Source organism: Nyctibius grandis, chromosome 6 (genome assembly GCF_013368605.1).
Source record: "Nyctibius grandis isolate bNycGra1 chromosome 6, bNycGra1.pri, whole genome shotgun sequence".
In the NCBI taxonomy this organism is placed as follows: Eukaryota; Metazoa; Chordata; class Aves; order Nyctibiiformes; family Nyctibiidae; genus Nyctibius; species Nyctibius grandis.
Genome location: NC_090663.1, coordinates 8,338,728 through 8,364,421, shown reverse-complemented (window position 1 = coordinate 8,364,421; position 25,694 = coordinate 8,338,728). Strand labels below are relative to the sequence as shown.

At 38.2% G+C, this 25,694-nt stretch overlaps 1 protein-coding gene across 4 annotated transcripts in view; it reads left to right on the top strand.

Annotated features, from left to right (window-relative positions):
* The window catches only part of FAM53A (family with sequence similarity 53 member A), a 73,229-nt gene that overhangs the window by 24,393 nt on the left and 23,142 nt on the right, over window positions 1–25,694 (top strand). For 3 of the 4 annotated variants that reach the window (XM_068403319.1, XM_068403320.1, XM_068403321.1), the window contains exons 3-4: window positions 5,689–5,743; window positions 8,036–8,838. In XM_068403319.1, coding sequence (XP_068259420.1) covers window positions 5,689–5,743; window positions 8,036–8,838 — 858 coding nt within the window. The remainder of the gene's footprint in view (window positions 1–5,688; window positions 5,744–8,035; window positions 8,839–25,694) is intronic. The other variant, XM_068403322.1, reaches the window with a different exon arrangement.

The window sequence follows — 25,694 nt, the reverse complement described above, 5'->3', positions numbered from 1 at the left end:
TGCATTCTTGAACTGGCAAACTCATCACTTGTAACTAAACTCTGAGCCTAGGTGTGAGCCAATGATGACCAGTAACCAGTAGTATTGCTTGCCTCTAAACTTGTAGTGGCACCTTGTAATTTCTAATTTTTGAGGCACTGAAGTTTGCATAAATTTGGAAACTGACCTGTTCTTTTACTGATAGTCACTATAGGTTTTGGACCAGAGACTTGCAAGAGCAGAGAAGGATGTATTACTGCTCTTACACTGTGTGGAGTCTATACAGCAGTGTGTTGGCATGCTGTAATGTGTTGTAGGTTGGTTTATTCCTGTCCTTATCTGTACTCACAATAAAGCATGAAAAAGAATGAGTGGAAAACGGCAGATGATGTCTCATCAGTGGTTTCATGCTCACCCTTCTCCTGCTCCTCTCCTCCTTTAATCAAGTAGCTGGTTTTGTAAATGCTTTAGTTCTTGCAGAAAATGGGTTTTGAGGTCAGGAACAGGTTCTGTTTGTGCACAATGGAAGCTTGAAAAAGTGTGGAAATCACAAAGTGAGCTGTGGAAATAGAGAAACAAGTGTGAGTAAGTGTGCCACTAGGTTGCTCCCTACTAAAAAGGATTAATGGGAGCAAATGATGGCTTCTTGACTAAAATGTGAACCTAAGATAATAAAAAGCACCCTTTTTCCACTAGTAAAGACAACTGCTAAATTTTAGTAAGGGAAAGAGACTGCTAGTGAGGGTCTGGAATCAGCTCTAGCACGTTTAGACTTTTTGGTGAGAAGTTCAGGTTAATGCTGTCGTTTCTTCTAATAGCAACAGCAATTTAGAGCAATTCTGAAATGGTCTTGCCTGCACCTTTCATTACTTGTGCTGGCACAAACTTCTGTGGGACCACGTGGTGAATCATCTTGTGAGCTGATTGAGGATCAATCTTGCCCGGGTTGATGTTAACCCTTATCAGTTTCATGATACCTTTCAAAGTGCATCTGCACAAGTGCTTGTCATATAGGTAAACTAGCTGAGGAAAAGCTATTCTGTAATATAGCTCATAAATGAAGGTTATAAAAGAAAGAATGAATAGCTCTTTCAAAGCTGTTTACCTTCCAGCTAGCCAAGCTGGGCATGAAGACAACATTTATAGGACATAGTACGCTTTTGCATTTGTGTAAGCTGTATGTTGACCAAGTACCTTTCTTTACCTGTTGCCTGAGTATGTTGTAAAATACTGGCTGTAGCTTCATTTACTGCTTTGTTAAACAACATGCTGATTTCCCAAGCTGATGAAATTCATTTGGCCAGTGCATCCTTAGTTGTGTTGTACAGTCTTGAGCTGTACCTGCCTTCAGAAAAAAACTAAATGATTTGGTTTCCTGCTGTAGAAGCAGGAAGGTTGTCCCAAGCTTTTATCTCAAGTGGGCACTGTAGCTCATGAGGTAGAATAGTACCCCTGGTTGGTTGACTCTACCTCGCAACAGTGAGATGTTCTGCGAGCATATGAAGGCTTTCATGAGTTGACAACATCATTAAATCAAATAGTTGGTCTCTAGTTCCTTGAACAAAGATTTCTTGAATCTTAACTTACAGAAAAACCCTCAAGACTTTTCTGTTCTGGTTAAGCTTGTAGTTTTTTGGCATTTGTGTAGAAGCTAGTATTGGTTTGTGAAGTAACAGTGTGTAAAATGCAAGACTTCAAGGTGTGGTATTAAGAACAAAATGTGAGCATCTCCAGACAAGCATTTGTGGAAGGAAGAAGGTCTACTATAAACCTCTTCTGTGCATGTGGGCTTCCATGATTTTTAATTTTTATGAAGCTGACTTGGGTTGAAAGATGTAGAGTTGGGCTGACTTCCTTGAATGGAAAGCCGCTAGCCGAAAGACTTGAGGGCTGATCCTAAGATGTGACTTGACTTAATCACTTCTTCACATTCTGAGAAAAGGTCAAATGCTTCTCCTCACTGCTTCTTACCTAGTCATATTTGGAGGATATTTGGTAGAGAGATGGAGGGTTGGCATGGCCTATTCAAACAATGAAAGTCACATCTGTATGGTGAGGGTTAAATTAGTATTTGAATAATAAATGTTGGCTTTTGTGTGGTTTGGGAAGAATGCTGATAAATTGGAGGAACTCAAATGTACTTGAAAACTGGTGAAAATGCCTTGAAACTAAAGAAATTAATTTTAAAATTATGAAGATCAAGAAGTCATTCTGAGAATAATGGGGAGGATAGCACAGGCTGTGAAGTTCTTAATGTAGTAGATTGGAGTGTATGTACAAGAACAGCCATAATTATTTTTGTTGCAGTTGGGCTTTCTCTAGCAAAGACCACTTTTTAAATTAGTGATGTAAATTACAATTCATTGTCAGTCTCGCTTGCGTGCTACTTCCAGTCACTTAATTCAAGACTAGATGTCTCCTTAAGTGAATATTTTAACGAAAGAACAGCTGCTAAGACTCAGTAAACCAACCAAAACTTGCACTGTCCTTAATGTCATACTATGCAATTCCTTTCCTTTTGAGCATGGTCTCTCCAAATGCACAAAAGAGGTTCTACTTTTGAACAAGCATTTTGAAATAGATCCACTTTCTTGCACAAAGCAAACAATTCCAACCTTAGATGAAACTCGTAGTTTCATTGTTTTGTGTGTCTCTATCTTAAAATGTACACTTTTTTCCCCAGAAAGTTCTCAAGAAGCATCAGATCTTCATGTTTTTAGTTGGAAGATGGACATGCATGACCTCTTGAGTTTCCCCTCCAGGAAAGTGACCTTGTTGAATAATTTGGCCTTATTCTGAGGAAGATTTCCTTCACACAGAGGGTAGTAGACTTCCCTGTCAAGGTTCTTAGCAATTGCCATCTCTTCTCGAGCATAATCACATAAAAAATACCCTCTTCATTCAGGAAGCTTTGGGTAGATCATAGCGCAAAGGGAATGAATGGGGGATGGTAGAGCGTAGCCAACCCAGGAGAGCTGATAAACTGGTTCAGTGCCCTGTTACAGTAATATCTATTGGGACTTCTGCCATGTGCTGTATAGATAAAAAGATCCTCCCTCTTACAAACAGTTTATAGCCTGATAGAGTTTACTCAAGTTTGGACTTCCAGACATCATTAAAATACACTAGCAGATAGTGTTTCCAAGTATTTTTAGTTTCAGTTATAGAAAGCCAAGTATATATCATAAAGGAGATTCTTCACTCATTTTCCCCTTACTCACCCCTTATTTCAGTGCCTTGAGCTTTCACTGGAAACAGTGCAGCTTACTGTCCCTCTTCTGCATATGATGTCATGTGTGACATTCTTAGGGGAGGGTTTTTAGACTGAATCTTCAAAGAATTAGCACCTTTTTTGTAACTCAACAGGATTCTGTATAAATGACCGCTTAAGAGAACAAGTTGCAGTTGTAATATGTCTGCTTTGTCATAGAGCTGGGCACTGACTTCGCTAGAAGCCGATCAGAAATAGCTCTGAGGATGGGATTGCTGTCTGCTGCATTAGAGAACATTGCAGTCATTCTCTGTAGTACCGATAGCCTGCATGTATATGATCCTACTTTTTCCATGCCGCCCTTGAAGAATGGTTTCAGTGCTTTGCAGCTGTCAAAGATGTGGTAGTTTAGTCTCTACCTGATGGACAAGGGTTTTTAAGGTGGTTAAAGTGCAGGTAACAAAATAACTCAGGCATTCGTGAAGAGAACCTTCTTAAAGATGCAATTGGCTGAAAACTGTTTGTAAAAACTAAATATAAATAATTTCCACATGGGATTGTCTTTAAGGTTCTGTTCCTTCTAAGCACTGAAGATCTTTGCCTGTGTGAATAGTCTTTTAAACATCCCTAACTATTATGTTATGATTAGGTCATTCTTATTGCCATTTTTTGTGTGGTTCAAGATACATTAGCTTTAAGACTTTTTGACACAGAATTCTGTTCCAAAAACTTATTTCCCTTAGCTACTATCTGATAGTTGAATAGGTTGATGTTGCCTTTCATTTGGGGAAAGCTGGAGAGGGAGGAATTTGCTGAAAAACCTTACCTTTAAGTCTCTAATTTGTTTGTTTCTCCTTCAGGGACAGCTGAAATGTAACTATTACTGTTATCTTAATGTGTCCTTGTGTTCTGTATGATACCTTAGTAGCTGTTAAGAGTAAATGGTTGATACTAGCTTTTTAAACATGTATACTATGTAACTGGCAACTGCATTTATGAAAAGCAAACTAGTAGAAGTGGCTGCTGCTCCAGCTGTCAAGTTGCAGACTTCAAATGATTTCAATAGGGCTAATTAACTGCAAATCCCATGGATGTTCAAACTAGGGGTTCTACTGTTTACTTAAAGTAGCCTTCTTTAAAAGGAAGTTATAAATGCATCTACAGATGCAAATGTAAAGTAAAAATCAAATGGCTAGTCTCATATGCAGATGTTGATAAAAAAATAAGATGAAAAATCTGATTGCTGTCCTGTCCTTTCATCTGTTCCATTATTTCCTACCTCTGAAACACCACCACCAAGGGAATATTACCATTGCTTAGTGTCTGTGTCTTATGTGTGGGGCTCAAGGATATAAAGTTGTCACTAGCACTCCATGTGCTGCTATACAGCAAGAAAGAAAAGCTTTGTAGCCCGAGGATGTTTATTTAAAAATTGACTTTGTATCTGGAAAGGAAGTGTGTGTTCAATGCTATCTTTTTTGGCTATATACAAGAAACAACGTTCACATAAAGTGTGTTGCTCTCTTCTAAAGCAGTCTTCCTCTCCAGCCTGAGGTGGTGATGGGGGAATAAATAATGACCCCTGGGCTCTGATGGAGCCTGAAGCCATTTATTTATAACTCCTTCATGGGAGGCTGGATAGCAAGCTCTATTCTTTGTCTGAACAATCTAGACCCTTTAAGAATGCCTTTGTAGTAATGTTTTCTGGGTATAATTACTTAAGGAAATGGAAAATATTCTACATACAAACTTGTCTTACTGTGCAGGTGCTACTGATGAAGCTTAATCATAAATTCTGCATCCCTTTACCCACAAACCTTGTTTTAAGCATGGCTTTTACATTGTTTGAGTAGTGAACCATCACCAACAAACTGATTTCAAAAACTGTCAGTCTGCAAAAGATGATTTTTGGATAGGAAAGATTTTTTTTTTTAATGGCTTTTGTACTTTTAAGAAATAAGAAAACACTTTGCTACACTGGTTCTAAGAAAATGTAAAATACTAGTAAAGCCTGATTGGGACAGTGTGAACACTGTGGTGACCCTTAAAAGCTTGTATACTTAACTTGGATAAAGCTATTCCTGTCTCTTAGTTTAAGATGAAGTCTTTTGCTTTTTAGCCTTAAGATTGAAATGGAAACCCAATTGTCAGATTGCAATTTCTTCTTCACCAAAATTAGAATTGGATCAAAGCTTTTTCATTAAGGGTGAATTATCGCTCTTAATTTTGCAGTTTATTCACATGGGCTAATGTTGCAACTTTTGAAACAGTTTGATACTTCGCAATATATCAGAAAACATTACAAATAGCTAGATGCTAGAGGTTTTATTTGTAATGATTAACTGTTCAGGAATTTCTTCAAGATACCCAGCAAAACCCCATCCTTTTAAATACGTTGTTAAATGCACATATAGAGAAACTGAAAACTGCATGCAGTTTCCTTGAGGTGTGTGCTGACTCTTTCACAGTTAAAACTTTATTTTTCTGATTAATTTCAGTACTCATCTGAGAAGCTGAACAAAAGTGGCAGCTTGTTCCCTTTCGAAATCAACGGTAAGTTCTTCAGAAACCGTAGCTGTGTTTTACTGAGGTAATTGGTATAGCAAACAGCCTTTCTTTTGTAAATAAGGTGAGGGGGATGGAGCATGCTGTTGTAGAGCCTGCTGGTTTAAGCTGGTCTTTGAACAATACTGGGAATAGCTGGTTGTTAGTTTTGTACTTGTGATCTGCTTTGCATAGTAAAAGCCCTTGTAACACATTTTTTTTTGGTTCAATATCTGCTGTGGTGTACAGAAGCACAGCGATGCTGTTTTTCATGCTAAACATCTCTTCAGGTTCCTCAGCTAGCAGAAAGCTCTCCCGTCTTTACACACCTTCTTACATGCTTTGCCACACAGAATATCCAGCATGATGCAAACCATAAGTTGAAGTCCAGTGCCATCATACAAGTGTTATTTGCTTTTCTCCCTTGGTCCCATTAGAATAAGAGTAAGTTGTATCTAGCAAAAATAAAAGTGCAACTTATTATATGTAAACTTTGTACTGCTTTATTAAGGGATGGACTTAAAATTTTGCATGTTCTGTCGTGTCTTTAAGCATGGAGGATTTTTATTTGCTCAGTGGGATTCCCTGTAAAATGTGAATCTTGGTTTTGTGTGAGGTTTCAAAGGGAAATGGTATTTTATCTTAAATACTGTTACCATGTAAACAATTAAAACACATGTGTAACTCTTGACTTTTTTTTTTTACAGTAAACTTTAAACCAACCTCCCAGCCTGGGAGAAAACTTCCTAAGGATTTTTAAAAAATCAGGCCAGTCCAAGCTAGCAAATTGTCCTACAGTAGATGCTAGGAGTTTCAAACGTTATCTGGATCCCATTGTGTTGGCTATTTTACTTGCATTGAATTATGGATGGTCCCTGCCTTGAAGAGCTTACATGCTTAAGGCAAAGCACAGTATGTGGTTGTACCCATCTGAAAGAATGGAGGAGGAAGGACAGAGGAATTCTAATAAAACATGTTGTTTGAATAGGCCAGCTGTCTGCACAGCTAAATGATTTTGAGACAATAGGGTGTTCTTTAAATAAGATCCAAATAAACAGGATAATCCATGACATACTTTGGGCATGGAACACGTACAACTATTTGGGTTTGCAACTTTTAAACCTACTCAGCAAATCTTTTATCTGTTAATTACTCTAAAACTTAGTTTAGGCAGCCAACTATAAGAATATACAAGTATTTAATGTTTAGGCTATATCTAGGTTCTTAAAATAGGCATAGGGGAAAAACTTGGTATTTTAAATATTCTTTCTTTAAAGCTGGGATAAGGGAAACTTACTTGGCTAATTGGTTTAAATTAGCAAATTTTCTAACCAAGCATGAAGCACTGTTAACTGGCCAACAGTTTTACTGCTTTTCAATTTGCAAATCCAAAGTCTGCTGTAGTTCTTCTTACACTTCATTGTATAATGTGGAGGAACAGCTGTAAAATGTGCAGAATGTTCTCAAAGAAACACTTTACAAAAGAGTGAGAGGCTTCTCTGGCAGACTGCTTTTAACCCAGCATTGCCACTTCAGATGAGAAGCTGTGCACTATGGGTTATGGCTGTATTCACAGTAAAACTTGCAGGAGGTTCTTAAGGGACACTCACTTTATTTTATGCATTGAATTAAGATTTTTTTTTTCCTACACTTTGAATATGAGAGGGGAAAAAAAAAAAAGGAAACAATCTGCAGTCTGATTTTAACTTTATACTGTTTCTCATTTAAAGCTTTTCACACTACAGAATGCGAATGCCCATCTCTTTGAAACTTTTCTTTAGTAAGGTATTCTTAATAGAAAAGCATAACAGCCAGATGGACAGCAGTGTATGAACAGATTATCCTGCTCTTTAACTTAAAAAAAAAAATTAAAATATTCCCTGGTGGGTTCTCACATTACCTGTTAATCCATTTTGTTTGTACCTTAGGTTGTTCACTGTTATAGGTTTTAATTGTGGTATATGCTATGCACTAGGAAGCAGGTAAGGAAGCTGTCCCTGTTGCTCGCTAAGAAACACAGTGCTGTAATCTTTCAGTGTACAGGAAGAATTAACAAGGTACATATATACTGCAGTGCCTGGATTGGCGATTGAAATACTTTGGTCTTTTTTTTTTTTTTTGAATTTTCTACCTTTTTTAAAATTAATATGTAACTATAGTGTGAATTTTGGTTAAGAGCTGGGTATTTGTGGCTCATTCTCCTAAGCTTGAGTTTGATTAATGGTTTTACGTTAAACTAGGTTTAAAACAAATTGTCTTTTTCCTTTGCATCTTTCACCTCTATCTTTCTTTTGTTTTCAGAAGAGAGTCCTTGGAAAGCTTTAAATGGGGGTTGCCCAATCCAGACTGATACAACAAGGAATTCAGCTTACCCTTTCCCAGTGTGCCCATTCAGCACCGGCACTGCCAGTAATGGTAGTCTTCAGTGGCAGCAGGAATCTTCCAGTACGTCTATGGTGTCAGGATGGATAAGCGAATTAAACCTTAACGAAAACTCGGGTCAACCCTTGGCACCACCAACGAAAAGGCATTGTAGGTCCCTCTCTGAGCCAGATGAGCTGGCTCGCTGTCGGTCACCGTGGAAGCCTGGCAATTCAAAGGTTTGGACTCCTGTGTCAAAGAGACGGTGTAATAGTGGTGGTAGTGCTACCTTGCAACGCTGCAACAGTCATGGAAGTGCAACCTTACAGAGAAGCACAAGTATCAGTCTGCCACAAAACATACTGTCGCTAAATAACGTCTTCACTATCACCAGCTTCAACACATCACCAGTACCCAGACCTTCCTCTGCCAGCAGCGGGTTTGTGGACAGTAGCGAGGGCAGCACAAGCTCAAGTACCCGCTGGAATTCTGGAGGCCCTTGTGACTTTAACCCAAGGCGCCGCCTCTCCCTCTCCCAGGAGCACATCACCGAGACGGGAAATCTCTTGCCTTCAGCCAACAGCACTCCCACCTCCACACCCGAGCTCAGCCGGCGTCAGGGCTTGTTGAGATGCCGCTCTCAGCCTTGTGTTCTGAATGAAAAGAAAAGCCGGCTAAAGCGCAGACGGGAGGAGGATGTTCGATGGAACAGACCATCGTTAGACTTTTTTAAAATGACACGGGTGAGATTTTACTTTCCTCAGTGTGTGAAGAGAACTGTTGCAGAAAGGCTATTTCTAGATAAACTGAACTAAATTGTAGTTGTTAAAGATTTGCTTGTGTTTTAGTTCTGATTTTTTTAACTTCAGCAGTACAGCAGGCTTCTTACACTTGCCAGTGCTATATATACCCCATGGCAACTTACTCTCTGCTCCCAACCCAGTTCTTGAAGTCCAGTCTACTTGATACAGAGTACAAAGAGCTATGAAAAGATGCTTGAAGCAGAGGCCAAAGAAAAGTGGCTTGTTTTTAAAATGCAAGGAAGCCATGAGGAGGCAGGAGTAGACAGGGTAGCAAAAAAGTTATGCCACTCTGTTCCTAGAGAACAGTGTGCAATGATTTCTAAGTCATCTTGGTGCAAATCTGTTTGGTTAAGCCTCCCCTTACAATTTGAGTAATTCCATAAAGCTAAATAAGAGCAAGGAAACCCCTATGAATTAACTAAAGAAACTGCTAATAAGCAGTCAGAAACAGAAATAGTGTTCTAATATGGCAATTGCAGATGATCCAGCTCAATGGAGAGATGTTTTACTCCTGTTATTCAGAATTCTACTTCCCTCCTCATGTGAGAGTGGAGGTGCTGATTTAAAAACTAGTGAACTTCATTTTGTGCCTATACTTGTATGTAATACAAATGCATGTACACAGCTCGCTTTTCAAAGCTGCTGTGTGTGTCCACAGAGGCAACTGCTACAGTTTAAAACTGAAGATGCTAATATAGTTTCTGTAGATGTAAAATGGAGTCTTACATTATGATCAGACAACACTTTATGCTTGTGAGAATGTAACCCTACTGCCTTCAGTAGGTACCAGACTTGAAGAGGTTTGTGTGAGTAGATCTGTGAAGAGTAGTGGGGAGGAGGCAGTTTGCAGAAGTAGCAATAAAAATGCAAGGAAAGGAAATACTTCTGCAGCAGTGTCCCTGCATTTGATGCCCTGTGCAAAAGAAAAGCTAAATAAAATGGGATGCTGGCTAAAATGTTCCTTCTGTGGTACCTGGGTATTAATAGGCTTCACATAGAAATTTGTGGGAAAAATACCAGTGAGATACTGGAACTGAACTGTGCTGTGGGATATTCATGGAGTTAACTAGTTTGTCCACTTTGCTTAGCTAAAAGTCTGTATGATGGCATCTGTCCTTCTCTTATACTTTTGTGAGACAACTTATAGCTTAAAGGATTTTCTTCTTTAAAAACACGGCTTTTTTGATGAAGTTGTGGGGTGGGTAATTGGTAAGCCATACAGAATGATCTGTTTGCTTATTGACAAGGTTGGTAACCAGTTCCGTTCTAGATACGACTAGGCACTGTTCTGAGTTTGGTTAAGATGCAAGTTACTAGTTAGCTAATCAGATCTTACCTGTTTCTCTGCGTTAATCACTGCTGAGATTAGTTTGCTAATCTACTCCAGAAATATTAATGGATTTGCCTTTTAATTGCTCATGTGGTCTAATGCAGGTTTCTTTATTTAAACTGGTTGTAAAATTTAAAACCTGCTCCTCTTTTGGCTAGACTTGCTGTTTGCATTCTTCAGGCTCTAGAGGTGAGATGCAGTATTTCAGACTGGCAGAATAGTTTCAGTTGCTCAGATGTTACACTTTCTAAATAATCCATATAATAGTGTGTATGGAGAAAACCTTATATAGCCCACATCTATAGAAAGTTTTTTGGCTGTTTAGATTTGCTGTTGAATTGAAGAGTATGTGAGACTAATATTCAGCCAATCTTGATCACTTTTTCCTCTAAGACCTATTTTGAAATGATGTTTTCTCAATAAGCTGAGTAGTTTATACAACAAAGTTCATTCTACAGTGTCAAGGACTGATGGGTTTTTTTCAGCTGTTTCAGTAGAATCTTCCTATAAATATACTACTGTGTATTTAATCAAAGGCACAAAGTATAGTTTGGAAATACATCAGCTTTCAAACATGCTAAACTTTAATGAAAACATTTATTTAAAATCTAGACAAGTACTGAAAACATTTGAAGTAAATATTAAGTTTTCAAGAATTGTTGGGGATTTTTAGAGTGGCAGCTTGCTTACCCATTACAGTGTTGAAGTCTTATATTTCTTCATAGCCCACCTTCTCCCTGTGCCCCAAATCCTGGCAAATGTCTGTGCTTTGAAACTTACATTGTGGTCTTAAACATTTCTCTCTAAACTTAAACAAAATTACTGCTGTGCAAAGTATTATAAGGTAATACTACAGAAGACTTGTTTTGAAGTGTCATACAAGGCGATGTGGATGTGTCCTATATCTGTGTATAGCTCAGTGAAGATCAGGACTACGATGAGGGGAAGTTCAGTAAGACCTCTCTTTCATGTATTTTGATGGTTCCTTATTGTTTCCAAAAATACATTTGCTGTGATTTCAAATTCACTTCTAAGTCAGTTTATGAAAGACCTGTGTTGAAAACAAGTGCTTTTAAGGATTTTTGTTCTAAGTTTTATTGCAAATGTTTTGATGTCCTCAAGTCTTCCTAAAAAGCTAAACTTACCAAATAGTTGCTCAAAACCAGGTTAGTAATTAGATAATTAGTTTTGCTTGTGGAGAACTTAAGTCATAGTTGACCTATGATAGATCTGAAGGTGCTGGGAAGGGTGTTTTTACTTTACATTGCCATGGTATATTGGAGCCACAGCTGCGTGAAGAGAGGAGTTTTGGGTCTGCAGCCATTTCTGCCAATGTTGTGGAGTCCTGAGAGGTCAGCATCGAAACACCTGCCAAAGTTGCTCAAGGTTTCTCAGCTAGGAATCCTCTCAAATGAGTATTTATCAGAACTAAATGATATATTTACTTTAACCTGAAGCAAGTGCTGTTATATGTGAATGAAGTTCTCAAATAGCTCTGTGTTTGGGTGAATCCTTAGTGGGAGAAAGGGATGAAAGGCGGTTGTGGGTTGTTTGGTGGGGTGGGTTTTTTTTGTATTAGTGAACTGTGTTTTTCCAGCTGAGTTCTAGAAAATGTACTTGGTTGATGCTGCTTCAGTCCCTAATAATGCGGAAAATATAAGTGCTAGAAAATCAAAAGCCTAATTATGAAAGCAGAGCTCCTATTGTTGTTGCTTTGTAATCTCAGAGTTCATAGGTGAGTAAATTCAGGTTATTAATCTATCCTTATAATCTGTCTTTAGTTTCTGTACTTGCCCACAGCTTGCTCCTTCCACTATTGCCTCTTTAATATGCTAATTTGTGCCTTTATTTTAAAGAAGGAAAGAAATTGGGCAGCTCTAAACACCATAAAACTGTTTCTTTCTATATACCTTGATTTTTATTTTCTTCCACAGACCTTCACACTTTACTTCACTGTATTCCTCCTCTGTTTTAGATTTTATGCCCGCTTGGAAAAGAATAGACTGTCTCTTCAATTTGCATGGAAAACACTGCATTAGTTTTCAGTAAAATGAGTAATTAATGTATGTAGAAAAAGGTTGAAAGGAGCAGGCAGACTGCTGTACACCACTGTTCAGCTCTCACATAGTACTAAATTCTGGAGGGATCTTTTTCTGGACTTGAAGCTGAAAATACAAACTTGTGAAACTTCGGACCTTCTAGAAGATGAAGACAGCTGTAAAAACAAGTGGAAAAGACTGTAGGAAAAGAAAACAAAATATGATAGCTGTTCTCAGCCCCTAAGGACTCAGTTACTTTCTCTGTTCAGTTATGTATGCAAGAAGAGCTGTATGGGTTGTAGAACAGCAGAACACAGTTGTCTATGCCTACTTAGTATTTGTTCACAATCGCCCCAATAAGAAGCTGGCTCTGATGAGGAGTGTCGGTCTTCCTTCACTGCAGCAGGCATCTGATCACCCGGTTTTTCAAGAGGACTGTGCTTGGCAAAGAGCCTCTTTGGACTCACGCTCTTCTGCAGCTAATGAGCTCTGTCACAGAGGCTGCCACAGAGTAAGTAAAGGTGGCATTTTAGCTTGGTAACTGCAGTAGGTGGTTAGAAATGTTTCTTTACTGAAAACAAGAGGAAACTGCTGAGCTTTTTCAGATGTTCTGCTTCATGATTTACATCAGTCGATCCCAAGGTGCGACAAGTAAAGAACAGCCAAGAGGTTGCACATGTTTTTCAGTGCGTAAGCAAGTTTTATTGTGACAGTGAGTTTTAATTCCGTTTCAGATCAAACAACACGCTGTAGTTTGAAGTCTTTCTGGTGTTTAACATTCTTGTGCTACTCCTTCCCCAATGCTGTGGCGTGGAGTTGCAAAAAAAACCCTGTGATATTGTGCTTAAAAAAAAAAACCTCCAGACTTCTTTAACATGTTCTCTGAAGTGGTCTTTGGTCTGTTAAAATAGTTAATCAAAATAGCTAGCTTTACCCAAGTAAGGATTAGTTTTAACTATTCGGTGCTATGGCATCTTGTGCATTAACATTAGACTAGATAAGACAACACAATGAAAAGTTTTAAGGGTCTTTAAATGGTGAGAGGAGCTCAGGGACTGAAGTTGTGATTTCCTAGCACAGGCTGCTTCTGCCTTCTTTGAAATGCTTTAAAGTCACCTGGATTTTATACTGGTGGATTTTCTTGGTACTGAGATCCTACGTGCCACACCAGGTCAGGCCAAACTCTGTGTAGCCTGGCACCCTGCCTGACAGAGAGCAGCTGCTTTGAGGCGTGCAGGAACAATGACCGTGCAACGTGATACTTCCTCCAGCGTGATGGCCTGGCTTCTGCCAGTGTGCATCTTGGGGGCTTCAAAGTGTGCATCAGTGGTTCAAACTCTTAACAACTACTGATAGATCTATTTTCTGTTGATTATCTGGGGTTTTTTAACCCTTTATCTTGGACCTCCACAATATTCCACAGCAATTTAGTTTTTGTAAACTCTGTTCATCATCACCTTCTCCAAACACGTGAATGCTTGATTTATTTTCTTTTTTGGAGTTTAAGGTCTTGAATCTGCAAAACACTTGGATAATTTTGATCCTTAAAGTAAATTGAGCTAAAATTGTCTGTGCTTTATGATTATTGACTTTATGCTTTAGGTCACAGTGATGTAGTGGCTTTGTGGATCTACATAGCAAGGAGAGCTTCTCACAGAAGACAGCATCTGAGTCATAAAGACTTGTCAACTCTGGCTAAAGCAGCAAGACTAATATTGCTTAGGTATGAAGATAAGCAGAGGGACTAGTTGATATTTTCACAGCAGTCTAAAAATGCACACAAAGTAGGGATGATTGGTGGAGGTGGATATGTTTCCCTGATGGGTGTGATGAGGAGGCAGTGTTTTATGAAGGGCAGAACACATCAGGAGTGCTGCGACTGAACTTAGATCAGATGACTGCTGTTTTTCCTGCAGAGACTTCCTTAGTAACTCCTGATCTCTCTTGCAGAATCTCTGTATCCACTTGCTTGAATTTTACTTCGTGTGGGCAGGTTTGCAGAAGCCAATGCAAATAGACACAAGGGTGAGATGTGATACTGATTATTTTATTTAAGTATCTAAACCAGGGTAACAAACTTGTGGTTGCTATCTGAGAACTATTAGGCATTCATTTTGTTTTGTTGCTCTTTGAGGTCACTGTAATAGTCAGTATGTACAGGTAAATGAATTGCCATACTGTGGTCTCACTCAGTTTAGGCAAAATAAGCTCTGAAGCATTCTTCTTGATTCTTTGAATTCTTGTTGTCTAGAAATTTTCCAGGTATGCCCTGTTCAATATAGTTACAGTAGATTTGTTCACTTGGATTAACGTTCCCAAGCTGCACAAGCAGTGTCACAGGTATAAGAACAACTCAAGCATGGGCATAGAAAAGACAGTATCATACACACAAGTAGTGTAGTGAAGTAGCTGCTCACTTGTGTTGTAACAGCTTTCTCCCAGACTGCTGTTTTAGCATGTGCAAGGTAAGTGATATCAAGAGTCCCTTACAATGCTAGCAGGGCAACCTGTGAGTCAAGCCTGGACTGGCTAAAGTAGATTAAGTACTGGCTCATGAAATTCATTCAGATTGTGTTCTCTAAATAGTAAGCATGTTGCTTTAAATAGCATGAGATGCTTATGTAAAGCTTGTCTCTTATAGCCTCCTGTCAAAATGGGAACAAACAGGTTATTTGGGGTAGATGTATTTTCTGCTTGTAGAGACAGTTAAGTCAGCAAAGGCTGTTCTCTGCCTGGCACACTACACTTGTGTAGTGTGATTTGGGAAAGATACTTAATGCAATTGCAAGTCTTAATCACTAAGCTTTTGTGGTACTCTTGCAAGAAGAAGTAGTACAGCATCTCTTGGTCAGAATATAGGTCTGACTTTTTTTTTCTACCTGTGAATGACGCTTTTCAATTCAGTGATGCATTGATGTGCACCGCTGCCGCTTGGATAAAGTAGGTGGTAGATGTCCTTGCACTGTATGGGAGTTATCTTCTGCTTCAGGGCACCCTTGATGCCCTTGGCTTTTGGAATATGGTTTGTGGAAAATACAATACACATGAGCTATAAGTAGTAAAGGATTGGACTGGGGTTGATTTGGATCAATAAAATGTTAGAATATGTAAATATGCAACATAATTAATTTACTAGTAGTTTATCTTTGTATAACATTAAGAACCAAAAAGAACAGCTGTGAATGAAGCAATTGAGCCAGGGACAGAATTTTGGTTCTTCTTTGAAAATTTAATACCTATTCCTAGGAGAGCCTTTAACTTCACATTTGAAAAATAGAGCTAATCCTGGCCTACCTCTGCTTTGAAAAAGAGTTCTGGGGCTTTTTTTTTTTTTCTTCCCATGGTAGTAATTTCTGTAAGAGACCATAAACAAAGAAGGCAAAAGATAAGATGATTAGTATTTCAAAAGGCATGAAGTAATTTAAGCTCAGTGGTCTTGTTCAGAGGAAGGGAGCTGGGTCTCAAAATTGTCCAGCTAAGTAAATCAGTGGTTTAAATCCACTCTGTGTAATTCTAAGTGTAAACTTAATTTATAGCTGAAAAGACATAGTCAGCAATGGACCTCAAGGAAAATGTTTCTGCTGTCTGCCTATACAATGTACCCCTACATGCAAGAGGCCAAAGACTTCAGCATTTCCAAAGTCTAAGTGTTTTTTCTTTTAAGGGCAACCCTATGACTTGGAGGACAAATGTCTGAATGGAAATGGATACAGTAAGATACTAGCAGGTTTTCTAAGCTTCAGCAGAGTGAAAATAAACTACTGCTGTGCGTGCAGGATTTTGAATGATGAAATGGAAGTCAACTTTGGTCTGCTAGAGGTTGATCAAGCTATTATATTTATTCATTGCAAATGAGTTTAGGAACTAGAGAATTGCCAAGATTAGGAAGACCTCTTTGGAGAATAACAGGTACGTGGACGGTTGGAACAGTTTCCTCAGATGCCTGCTCTCCTGTGGCATTTACAAAAGGGAGAGACTTTTTGAGCAAACTTCAGTGACTGCCAGTGGCAGTCCTAGCACCACTGTCATCGGTGAAACAGCACAGATAGTCTTTGCACCTGTCTCTGGATAACAGATGTCTGGTAAACTTCCAAGCATTTCGACTTGGATTGTAGGTTAAATTGGCCTCTTCAAAGTTGAGCAATACTTATCTACTATATAGTGTGATTGTGCCTCCCATATCCTCAAATTAAATGGAAAAATAATGTACAGCAGTTTTGAGTTGAAGTTTATGTGGGTGACTATTTACATTTGGTTTACTATCAGTCTGTAAAAACCAATTGTGGAAATTATGGGTGAGGAAAGATGTTTTAAATCATCCTGTCTAATTCTCTGTTGATGCATGATTACTTCCCACAATATATATTTTTCTAGTATTTGGTCCACTGTAGACTTTTAAATGCCTCCAGGGATGTGGTTTCCTTAGCAGATAAAGAGCCTTTTGTGAGATGCAAAGGCAGTTTTGCTAGGCTATAAAACTCATTCAGACTCACTTAAGATAGTGGCATGTATTTTTGGATCTTTTTCCTATTGTCATGATAACAGATAATATTTTATGGAAATAAAACTTTAAGCTTTCTGGTCCTCTGGTTAGTGAAAGCATATGAGCTCTCTTAGTCTCTATTTGAAAGCAACTTCTGCAGGAGTGGGAGGAGGAATAGCAGATATTAAGTATGGTGTCTAGAGACTAGGAGTCTGTGTCCAGTTATTTTTATGGTTTGTGAAAATGTTAGGAATTATTGTGTGTTTTGCCTGGAATATTTTTTCATGAGAGTTAGAGGAATTGCACAAGCAGTAGTTTTTGCTGTAAGAAACAACAGTCAAGGACTTAACGGCTTCTTGCAGAGATTTCTGAGGACTTGAGTGTAGGATAAGCTGAATTGTTCAGCTAGATCTTCATTTCCAGTCAAACATTTAGATTATTCCTTTCACTGATAGTTATGTTTCTTAATAATTTAAAGCTCTTCAAAGTACTCCAGTAAAATAGGTTAATCAAAATGAATAGCTTGTAGAAAGTGATGAACCTTTTCAGTCATCTTAAGTTTTAGTTGCTCTCCTTTGTGAAGTGTTATACAGATACTGCTTCCTATGTTGAAGTTCTTAAAAAAAAAAAAAATCAACTGCTGTTTTCAAAACTTAAAAAAGAAAAAAAAAAAAATACCCTGTATACAGGAATACAGGCTGTTTGTTCTGATGCTAGTCTGCAGTGAAGATGTACGTAACTAATAAGTGGACTTAAACTCCAAAAATATTTAAGAAAAAACCCACTGACACCACAACTTTATTCTGTTATAAATCAATAGGGAGGAGCTTATACAGGGAGGCGTTTAGTTCACAGAATCGTCTTGGTTGGAAAGGACCTTTAAGATCATCCTTCTCAAACGAGACTCCCCAAGTGGAATGAACAGTAACTTGACACAGAAAAGCCAACGCTGATTTCTGACTTGAGGAAAGCAAGCCGTTCCCTCCGCTAGCTCTGTGCTTCTTCCACTCGGGGAGGGATATGTTGGGTCTGTTGAACTAGGAATTTGTTCCTGTATTTGAATTTATGTAGCTTAAGTGTACCTGTACTTGTTAGCATTCTTCTAAACTTAATCGTGTAGGGTCTTGTGCTTGTTTCTTGACATGTCCATTGTTTGAGCAGGAACTTGCTTAAATAGCAACAGTATTTTCAGGGAGGTATTGAACTATTTTTATAGAGTGTGCATTTGTGGCATAAGTAGTCCATTTAAGTTTAAAGACAGCTTTTTAATCTTGTTAGAAATCTGCATTTTCCACTGGGCTTTGTTACTGACAATAAGTCATGAGTTTGGATTTTGTCATTTCAGGCATGGTTGTATGGTGCTCTTTCATCCTTCTAAACCTAAACAGATGAACTGCACATCAGATGTGTGAAAGTAATGTAGGAAGTCTCAAAATTTTTCTATTTTAGGAGTGACTGTGTTAACATCAGTTAAAAGACTTATCTGTAATTACATAGTTCTTATTAACACTGATGTTTGAAAACTGATGTTTGTTTTCTGTAAGCAATGGTACCCCCATCTCTTCCCAGGTGGTTTTTAATATGAAGTGCTTGAAAATCTTGATTATTTTTTTTTTAATGTGGGTTTTATGCTTAATAACTTAAAAAAGCAACATAACACTAAGTTTTAACTACTTTTAATAAGTTTAGACACTGTACCAGGTGAAATAAGAAATACTCTTGTACAAAGAGCTGAGTCTTTCACCAAAGTGTGTAGCAGCATTGCCTAAAGACAACCTTTGTGCCATGACTAACTTTAAAGCAGAGGTTGGGGAGCAAATGTTGGGAGCTTATACTGTTGATGGGGAGATGTAGAGACTTAAGTGTGATTTTTGTTGTTTTAGTGTGCTGTGATGGATTCTTGTGGAACTGAGGAAAGAGTCTAGGTTCCTAAAATGAAGTAACAGATTAGATTATACCATTCTTTCAGGAGGAGGTAGACATTGTGTAAACCTTTCCAAAACTTGGCTATGAGAAAGGCAGGTCAGGTTGTAACTTAACTTGACAATGAATCTCAAGGCTTAGGATACCTGATGGTGCTATGGTGTGTAGCTACTGAACTGACTTGTCTGAGCTTTTTGTGTAAAACTTGTGGGCTTTATCCAATATGTACAAGTAACATATAACTGAGCTCAAAATGGGGAAAAAATGCTGTGGATTTAATTCAGAGACACTGTCCTGTGGAATTAACTTTCCTCTTGAACAATCTGTTCGAACCTTTGTGCTTGCAATATGTGTAGTTGGTTGTGTAAGCTGTGTAAGGGTTTCCTGGCAGAACAATGCTAACTTAAGAGTGCAGTTATTACAAAAGCAAGATGTAGGAGACTTTGTGTAGTGACAGGCTGGGTTGATGAGTTTGGATCCTCTTAGCTTGATGATACGTGTTGAGTCCAACAAATTAAACTGGGAAGGGTGCCTGTTTTTCGAGGTTTTGAGCATTTCTGTTTTTCCTTAAAAAAAAAAAACAAAACAAAACAAAACACAAACACTTTTTCACACAGTAAAAACATGTCTCATAGCAATTAATGTTTGTTATATCAATTTCTTGAACTTTACAGTTCAGGTAGTTCTACAGTTCAATACAGCTGAAAAAAAGTGTGTGCTTAGATACAAAACGAGATGCTGAAACTGTATTTCTTGTCAGCTTCCTCCAAATTCTTTTTGAATCTGGGATATACTTGAGAATGAGACTTCCCCCTGCCCTGTTCAACAAAGTGCTTATTGGGAACTTGAATTCATTTTTTTCCAAAAAGTTATATAGAGAAAATCTGTTAAACTCTGTTTTTTCCTTATTGTGAATTACAGCTCCTCCTTCATCACTTGCTTTATGTTTTCTTCTATTTATCTGTCTTGTTATGTAGATGAATATGTGCTAACTTCATTCTTTTCACATCCACTCTTGTGTAACTTTAAGTTTGGGTTCTCTAAACACTTGAATTCTTATGGTGGTATTTTAATGATGTTCTTAAGCAAATGCCAGTGTGCGAGGCATTGGCGATAACGTATTCTCTTTTCTGAAGCTGTGCTTTCCTGTGATCGTCCTGTAGCATGTTAGTGTTGTGCAGTCATTTAATCTGCTTTGAAATTATGGGGTTTTTGGTTATAGAAACCACGTTAGTATTTGTTTTTCCCCTTCCTTACTCCCTCCCCTTGCCACCCCTGTGGTTTGAGTTTTGTATGAGGAGGGCTCAGAGGAAGGGAAGCTGAATTCCTTTTCCTTGTTTTCCTCTTTCAAATACAATAGTGATTACAATGTCTGTATGAAACAGGCATTATATTTTGGTAATAATGTTTTGTCTCAAAGCAAGTGAGTCATCTTCTGACTGCCAAGCTTCAGAATATGACAGTCCTTAAGAACTTTCCATAGGAGGAAGCAATAACAGATTTGTGGGACAGCTAATGAGTAATAGATAATTAGTGTCCTGCTCCTGCTGAGCTTTAGTGTCTGCCAGGTATTTTGCCTTTTTGTGGGATAGTGTAGAGAAACATTTTCTACCCAGTTTATAATTTGATCTAATATATGAAGCGTTAAATGCCAACTTTTTGTATTGTGGTACAAAAGCAATGTGAATTGCTCTCACAGGGTTGCCTGTTGGGGTTTTTTTTTGTTCACTTAGTTCTTGTGGGTTTATTCTAGGGCAGCAGAAATTAAAGTTTAATATATTAAAAAATAACCATTGTTATAGTTTGGGAGACAAGTGATATGTTTTGCCTGTATTGGTGTGCATGTAACACTAGCTTCATACTGATTTAGATGAGGAGGTGAAGTATCCTTGATATACTAAAGATTGTTTTAAACTTGAAATAGAGTTAGGGTCACCTAATTATTTTTGAGATAATTAACTTTATGCAGCTTTAGCTTAGTTTAAAAGTACTATAAGTAATTAATTGGGCAAGTTAGAAGTTTCCAGTTGGCAATATTAGGCTTCTTTTGAGTAGCCTGGGGTGCTTAATCATCAGAGCTCATGCTTTCTGCGAGAGCCTTGCCTGTAGCACTTAATAGCTCTACTGAACATGAGTGGTCTGCTGAGTCCATGCTATTTCAGTGCATCTGCTGTTGTTCACATATAGCTCTGCCATTGGCATAAAACTAGTAAAATTCCTTGGTAGTCTTCTGTTACTGATGAAGATGTTTTGACACCAAAGCTGTTAATTTTGGTATCTTTTCCCAAGGAACAGCCATTTTGAGAAGGAAGGCCTTTAAAAATGGGTGTCTAGGTGTCTTGGAGCAGGAGAATTCTTCCTAAGAAAGGTCTAGGGCACATCTGAGGCTTCTTGCATAGTCTCAGTCTTATGGGAGCAAGTGTTGATATCAATGACGGATCCTTCATGCAGGATGAGCAGATGTTGTCCCAATAACTTCAGCCTCTACTGGGCTTAAATTTGAACTTGCTCTTAATTTTTCTAATCCTGTTTTAATAAACAGGCCCAGTTAAGTGAGACTTGTTTTACTGTGGTGTCAATTCAAATACCTGAGGATTAATGTCCAGTTTGCCAAGTTGTTTGTGATAATGCAAGTCTTAAATTTGATGCTTTTAACTCTTCCTGCCACAAACAAGGTGAATTACCTAGATAGCTTAAAAAAAAAAAGTGTGGATGGGAATTGCTGTTCATCTAGGGCTCCATTTCAGATGCATTGCAGCTTGGATAATGCAAATCTTGTGTAATTCCCTCCTTCATTATGAGAAAACTCTACCTATAACTCTAATTGCTAATTAATGAAGTCCTTAATTTGTTAGAAATAACTTTTTAGGTTGAGCAGTATTAGAGGGGAACATTTTTTCCAATCTTGTACCTTAAATGATCTTGCTGCCAAGAACAGATTTTAGTTTTCTGTACTGAAAGATAACTGATAACTGCGTTCCAAAGCAGAGTTGTACAGGTCATAAAGTTTGTTAAGAAATGGCCTTGTGTTTTTTTTCTAACGCAGCAGAGCATTTTCTTGACCTAGTTATGTTTCAAAGACGGATTACTGTTTTTCTTACCTTGAACGCTGTTGCCTGAAGGGGTTAGTCTGATGGTTTGACACATGGTTTGGAGAACCTCTAGTCTCTTCCTCCGTTACCATTGAATTTGGATGCTATTCTGCCCAGCTGTGTTCTAAAAAAAGATTTAAAAATGCAGGTACTTGAACTTGAAAAGCTCCTTCAGTAGCAGGCCCTGAGAAAGCAAATCTTTCTGTAGGCATGTAAGGCTTTTTCTTCTAGGATGAATCTTACATGGTACAAACCTAAAGCATGGAAGTGTTCTACTTGGAATGAACATTTTTGTCAAATGGCAGTTAAGCATCCTTACAAAATACGTGTCTGTTTACAGGAAATTGTAAACCCAGCATCATATCTCCTGACTGATTCCACATGGTCTAAAAAACTTTTTTCTTCCAAAGCGTTGCCAGCTTCTTTCCCATTACTGAATCTGTGTGTGTGCCTGCATGTGCTTATGTTTTATAAGGAAGTTATGGACTATTATTTGCTGCTGTGAGTTCTGTTTTCTTTGGAGGGAGGACAAGAGAAGTGAATGTTGGAAGCAGGAGTAATTCTTCTTACTTTACAGTGTGAGACCAGGGTGTGTGCTGAATTAAGTAGTTTACATAGCTTGCCACTCTTCAGGTCCTGCTTCTTGTACATTACTGTTCTGCAAGTCTCTTGGCTTTGCTTTGAGTTGTCTTTGCTGCTCTGCATTGCTTTCCTGCTTTCTGTTTAGAGATTTTTCCAATTCTCTGGTCTGTTGTCAAAATCCTGTTTGGATTCCCTTGTGGAGAAGAACTGTCCAGAAAACCAACTGTGTCTCCTGGTGTTGAGCATCGCTAAATCCTGCTCCATTTTGATCATGGCAGTAAGAAATATCTTATACCTTCTACCAGAAAGATCCAGTAGAATTGAGTCATCTTTGATCCTCTTCTGTGTGGTGACATGACCAACAGATGGTAGCATCTGCAGTTCCTATATAAATATACTGAGCTCATCCTGGGCTAGTGTAGAAGCTGCCTTATGCAAATTGCTAAAATGTTCCCTGACTATTAGGCTTGGGATCTAGTGACCCTGACATTTGCCAGATGGCTCAAATGTAGCCATAGTGTGTTTGAGGGCCAGACCTGAGAGTATCAACCATCTGTGAAGCCACACAATTCCCTCAACATCCCCACCCACAAGTCTCTCCTGTACACTCCTGTTGTAACAAAAGGATCATCCTTCTAGTGTCCAAACAGGATCAAATGTGATCATCTTTATTGAAATGTGATCATTTATTGAAACGGCACTCGCTATGCCTTGTACTTGTATTTTTTTAGTAAACCTATTTCCACAATAACTGTGGTTCTGAATCTTTAACATTACCATATTAAACTGTAATCCCCTAAGCGTGGTTCTGGCTTTTTCTGTCTTAGTGCATATTCTGAAAAACGTGAAGACCTCTGGGGAGCCATGATACAAGTCTCACAAGTAGGATGTATGGTATAGTCAGCGACCAGATGATGGTAGCAAAAGGGTAGAAGAACTTCACAGAAGCTCTGTTCCCAAACAAAATTTGGGAATATCTTTTTTTTCTTTACCACTGTCAGCAGTTTGACAGTCTAGAAGCTTGTGCCTTAAAGCTGTGGGTTAAAAAAAGCATGCTTTTGTACTTTGGGAGGAGTTGAGGGGGAAGGAAGGAATCTGTTCTCCACAGCCTTTTCAGTTTATGTTCTAGGTCTATGAATAGCTCTCAGTGCCTGTCTCTTCCAATTATTATTTCCCCAAGCAGCACTATTTGTAAAACCAGTGTTCTTGAGACAGCCTTTGGTTTTGTATGTCTTTTTAAGCATAAATAGTATTTCTTCTTCAGGTAAGAGTCCACTGATACATGGTAGATCTTCTACCTTGGGAGTTCCTCGTGCACCTGTGAAATAACTTTGGTTCAGACTTGTGTTCTCCTGAGTAGTGGTGAAAGCACTTGCCACTCATACAAAGCAAAAATCAATGAACTGCCATGTTCACTCCAATTAATAGTGGCAATTTGAGGCTCTTCTCTGTCCCTCTCATAGAGCACCACAGTAACTTGTGGGAGTAGCAGGAACTGTGACCTAAATAGGAAAGAGATTGAAACTAGTGTTACAATATATTGTCTGCAGAGCATAATGAGTGACAAGTTTGGGACACTTGGAATTTCTTCTCTGTTTATTTAAAAAAAGACCTTTTTTGCTTTGATATCTTACAGGAAATATTGCACACAGTACTGCTTGGCTGCTTTAGCTGCTGTCATACTTGGGTTTGTTTTTTTTTTTTTCCTCTGTTATGATAAAGTCCTTCCCTTCTTACGAAACAGACTTCATATGGTGCCTTGCATGGGGGATCATTTGATCTATAGCCATTCAGAGTGGCGGGTCAGGTCCAGTTTTGTGATGATAACATAGTTTGTAATGCATATTAGTAGTTTTACCTTTAAGTTATAGCAGAAATAACTTGATCCTTGAAGTTCATGCTTGGAAACTGTAAAACTGAGGATTAGAGAGAAGGAAATAAAGAGGAATGGCAGGATGTTGAAATACATTTTTCGTGAACATTCGTATTTGTAATAACCTCTAATCAGTAAGAACAAACCTCAGTAGAACTGTTAGCAAACTGTGAATGCTGCTGTTAACTCCCTCTGCATTAAAGTTCCTTCCCCTTCTACACATCAATTCCAGATCAGTCATATTTAAATACCTGCTTTGATTTTTTTTTTCCTCCATCTGAAAAGGCTTTTTATGCATGGAGTAAGACATAGGATGATGCTCCTTTCCCTAACAAGGAAGGTAAAGGGCTTGAGTATCGCTAATTTGTTTAAAAGTGTTGTTTTTTTAAAAAAAATAATTGTAGAGTCTGTTTTTTTTACTTCTCCAATTTAAATTTTAGGTGCTAGAAGCCTGAAAACCACTAAGCACAATATTCTAGACTGTTTCTCAGAGATGACTATGCATAAACGAGTAGTAGTGATGCCTCTTCACTTTGTTTTAATGTGCATTTTGTTTCCTTTAGGAAGCTTGTTGATCAACTACATACAGTAGTTCCTGATTATTTCATTTAAGTTATTTATTTTCTCCTCTTGCTGTACTCCCTACAGCTGAAGAGAACTTGGGACAGATTCCTTTCATAAATTTTTCCATTCATATTTTTTCTCAAAAGAAATCTTACCTAGCTATGCTAGTCTGTCACACAGGCTGTTAAAATGTCAATTCCTTGTTATTTTACTGTATTTAAGATACAGCTCTCAGAATATTTTTTTTTGTAGTAGGCTGCTTTCACCCTTCACTGACCAACTTGTGTTCAAAGTATTTTTTGTGATCTCTTTAAATATATTCTGAGATTTATGATAAGCTTGTTCTTGTGTAACACTCCCCACCCCACTAGTTTCCCTTCCGCAACCTTCTTGGTTGGTCTTAAATACTGTAAAAATGTCAAAATCTCCAAAAAGTAATAGCTGTCAGATGTATAGCCAAGCTTAAGCCTGTTGAAAGAGATTACACAGATTTCTAGGCTTCAATTTACTGCAAAAGACAAGTGAATAAAACAGAAGTTGATGTGTTTTGTTTTGTTTTTTTCTTTAAGATTAGGTGTGAGCACCAACTAACATGGGTTTTAACTGAAACTGGATTTTGTTGACATTCCCAGCATGGTTGGCTTATATTAGAAAACTGGTGCAAAGAATAACGTTGTGAGAGCAATCCCGTAAACACTCATGGCTGATTGTCACTTGTCCTTTTGGAAGCGTGTTCTCTGGAGCTGCTTCTTTAGCTCTTTCTTTCCGATTGATCCCTCTACGCAAATTTAGAGAACAGTTATTGCTGATTGCCCTTTTCCCCATGCTCTTCTGAAGTAGCCTTTCTGTGAACTTTTCCTGCCTGCAACTCTTTTCTTTTGAAACACTACAATTTTTTCCTGCTTTGGGT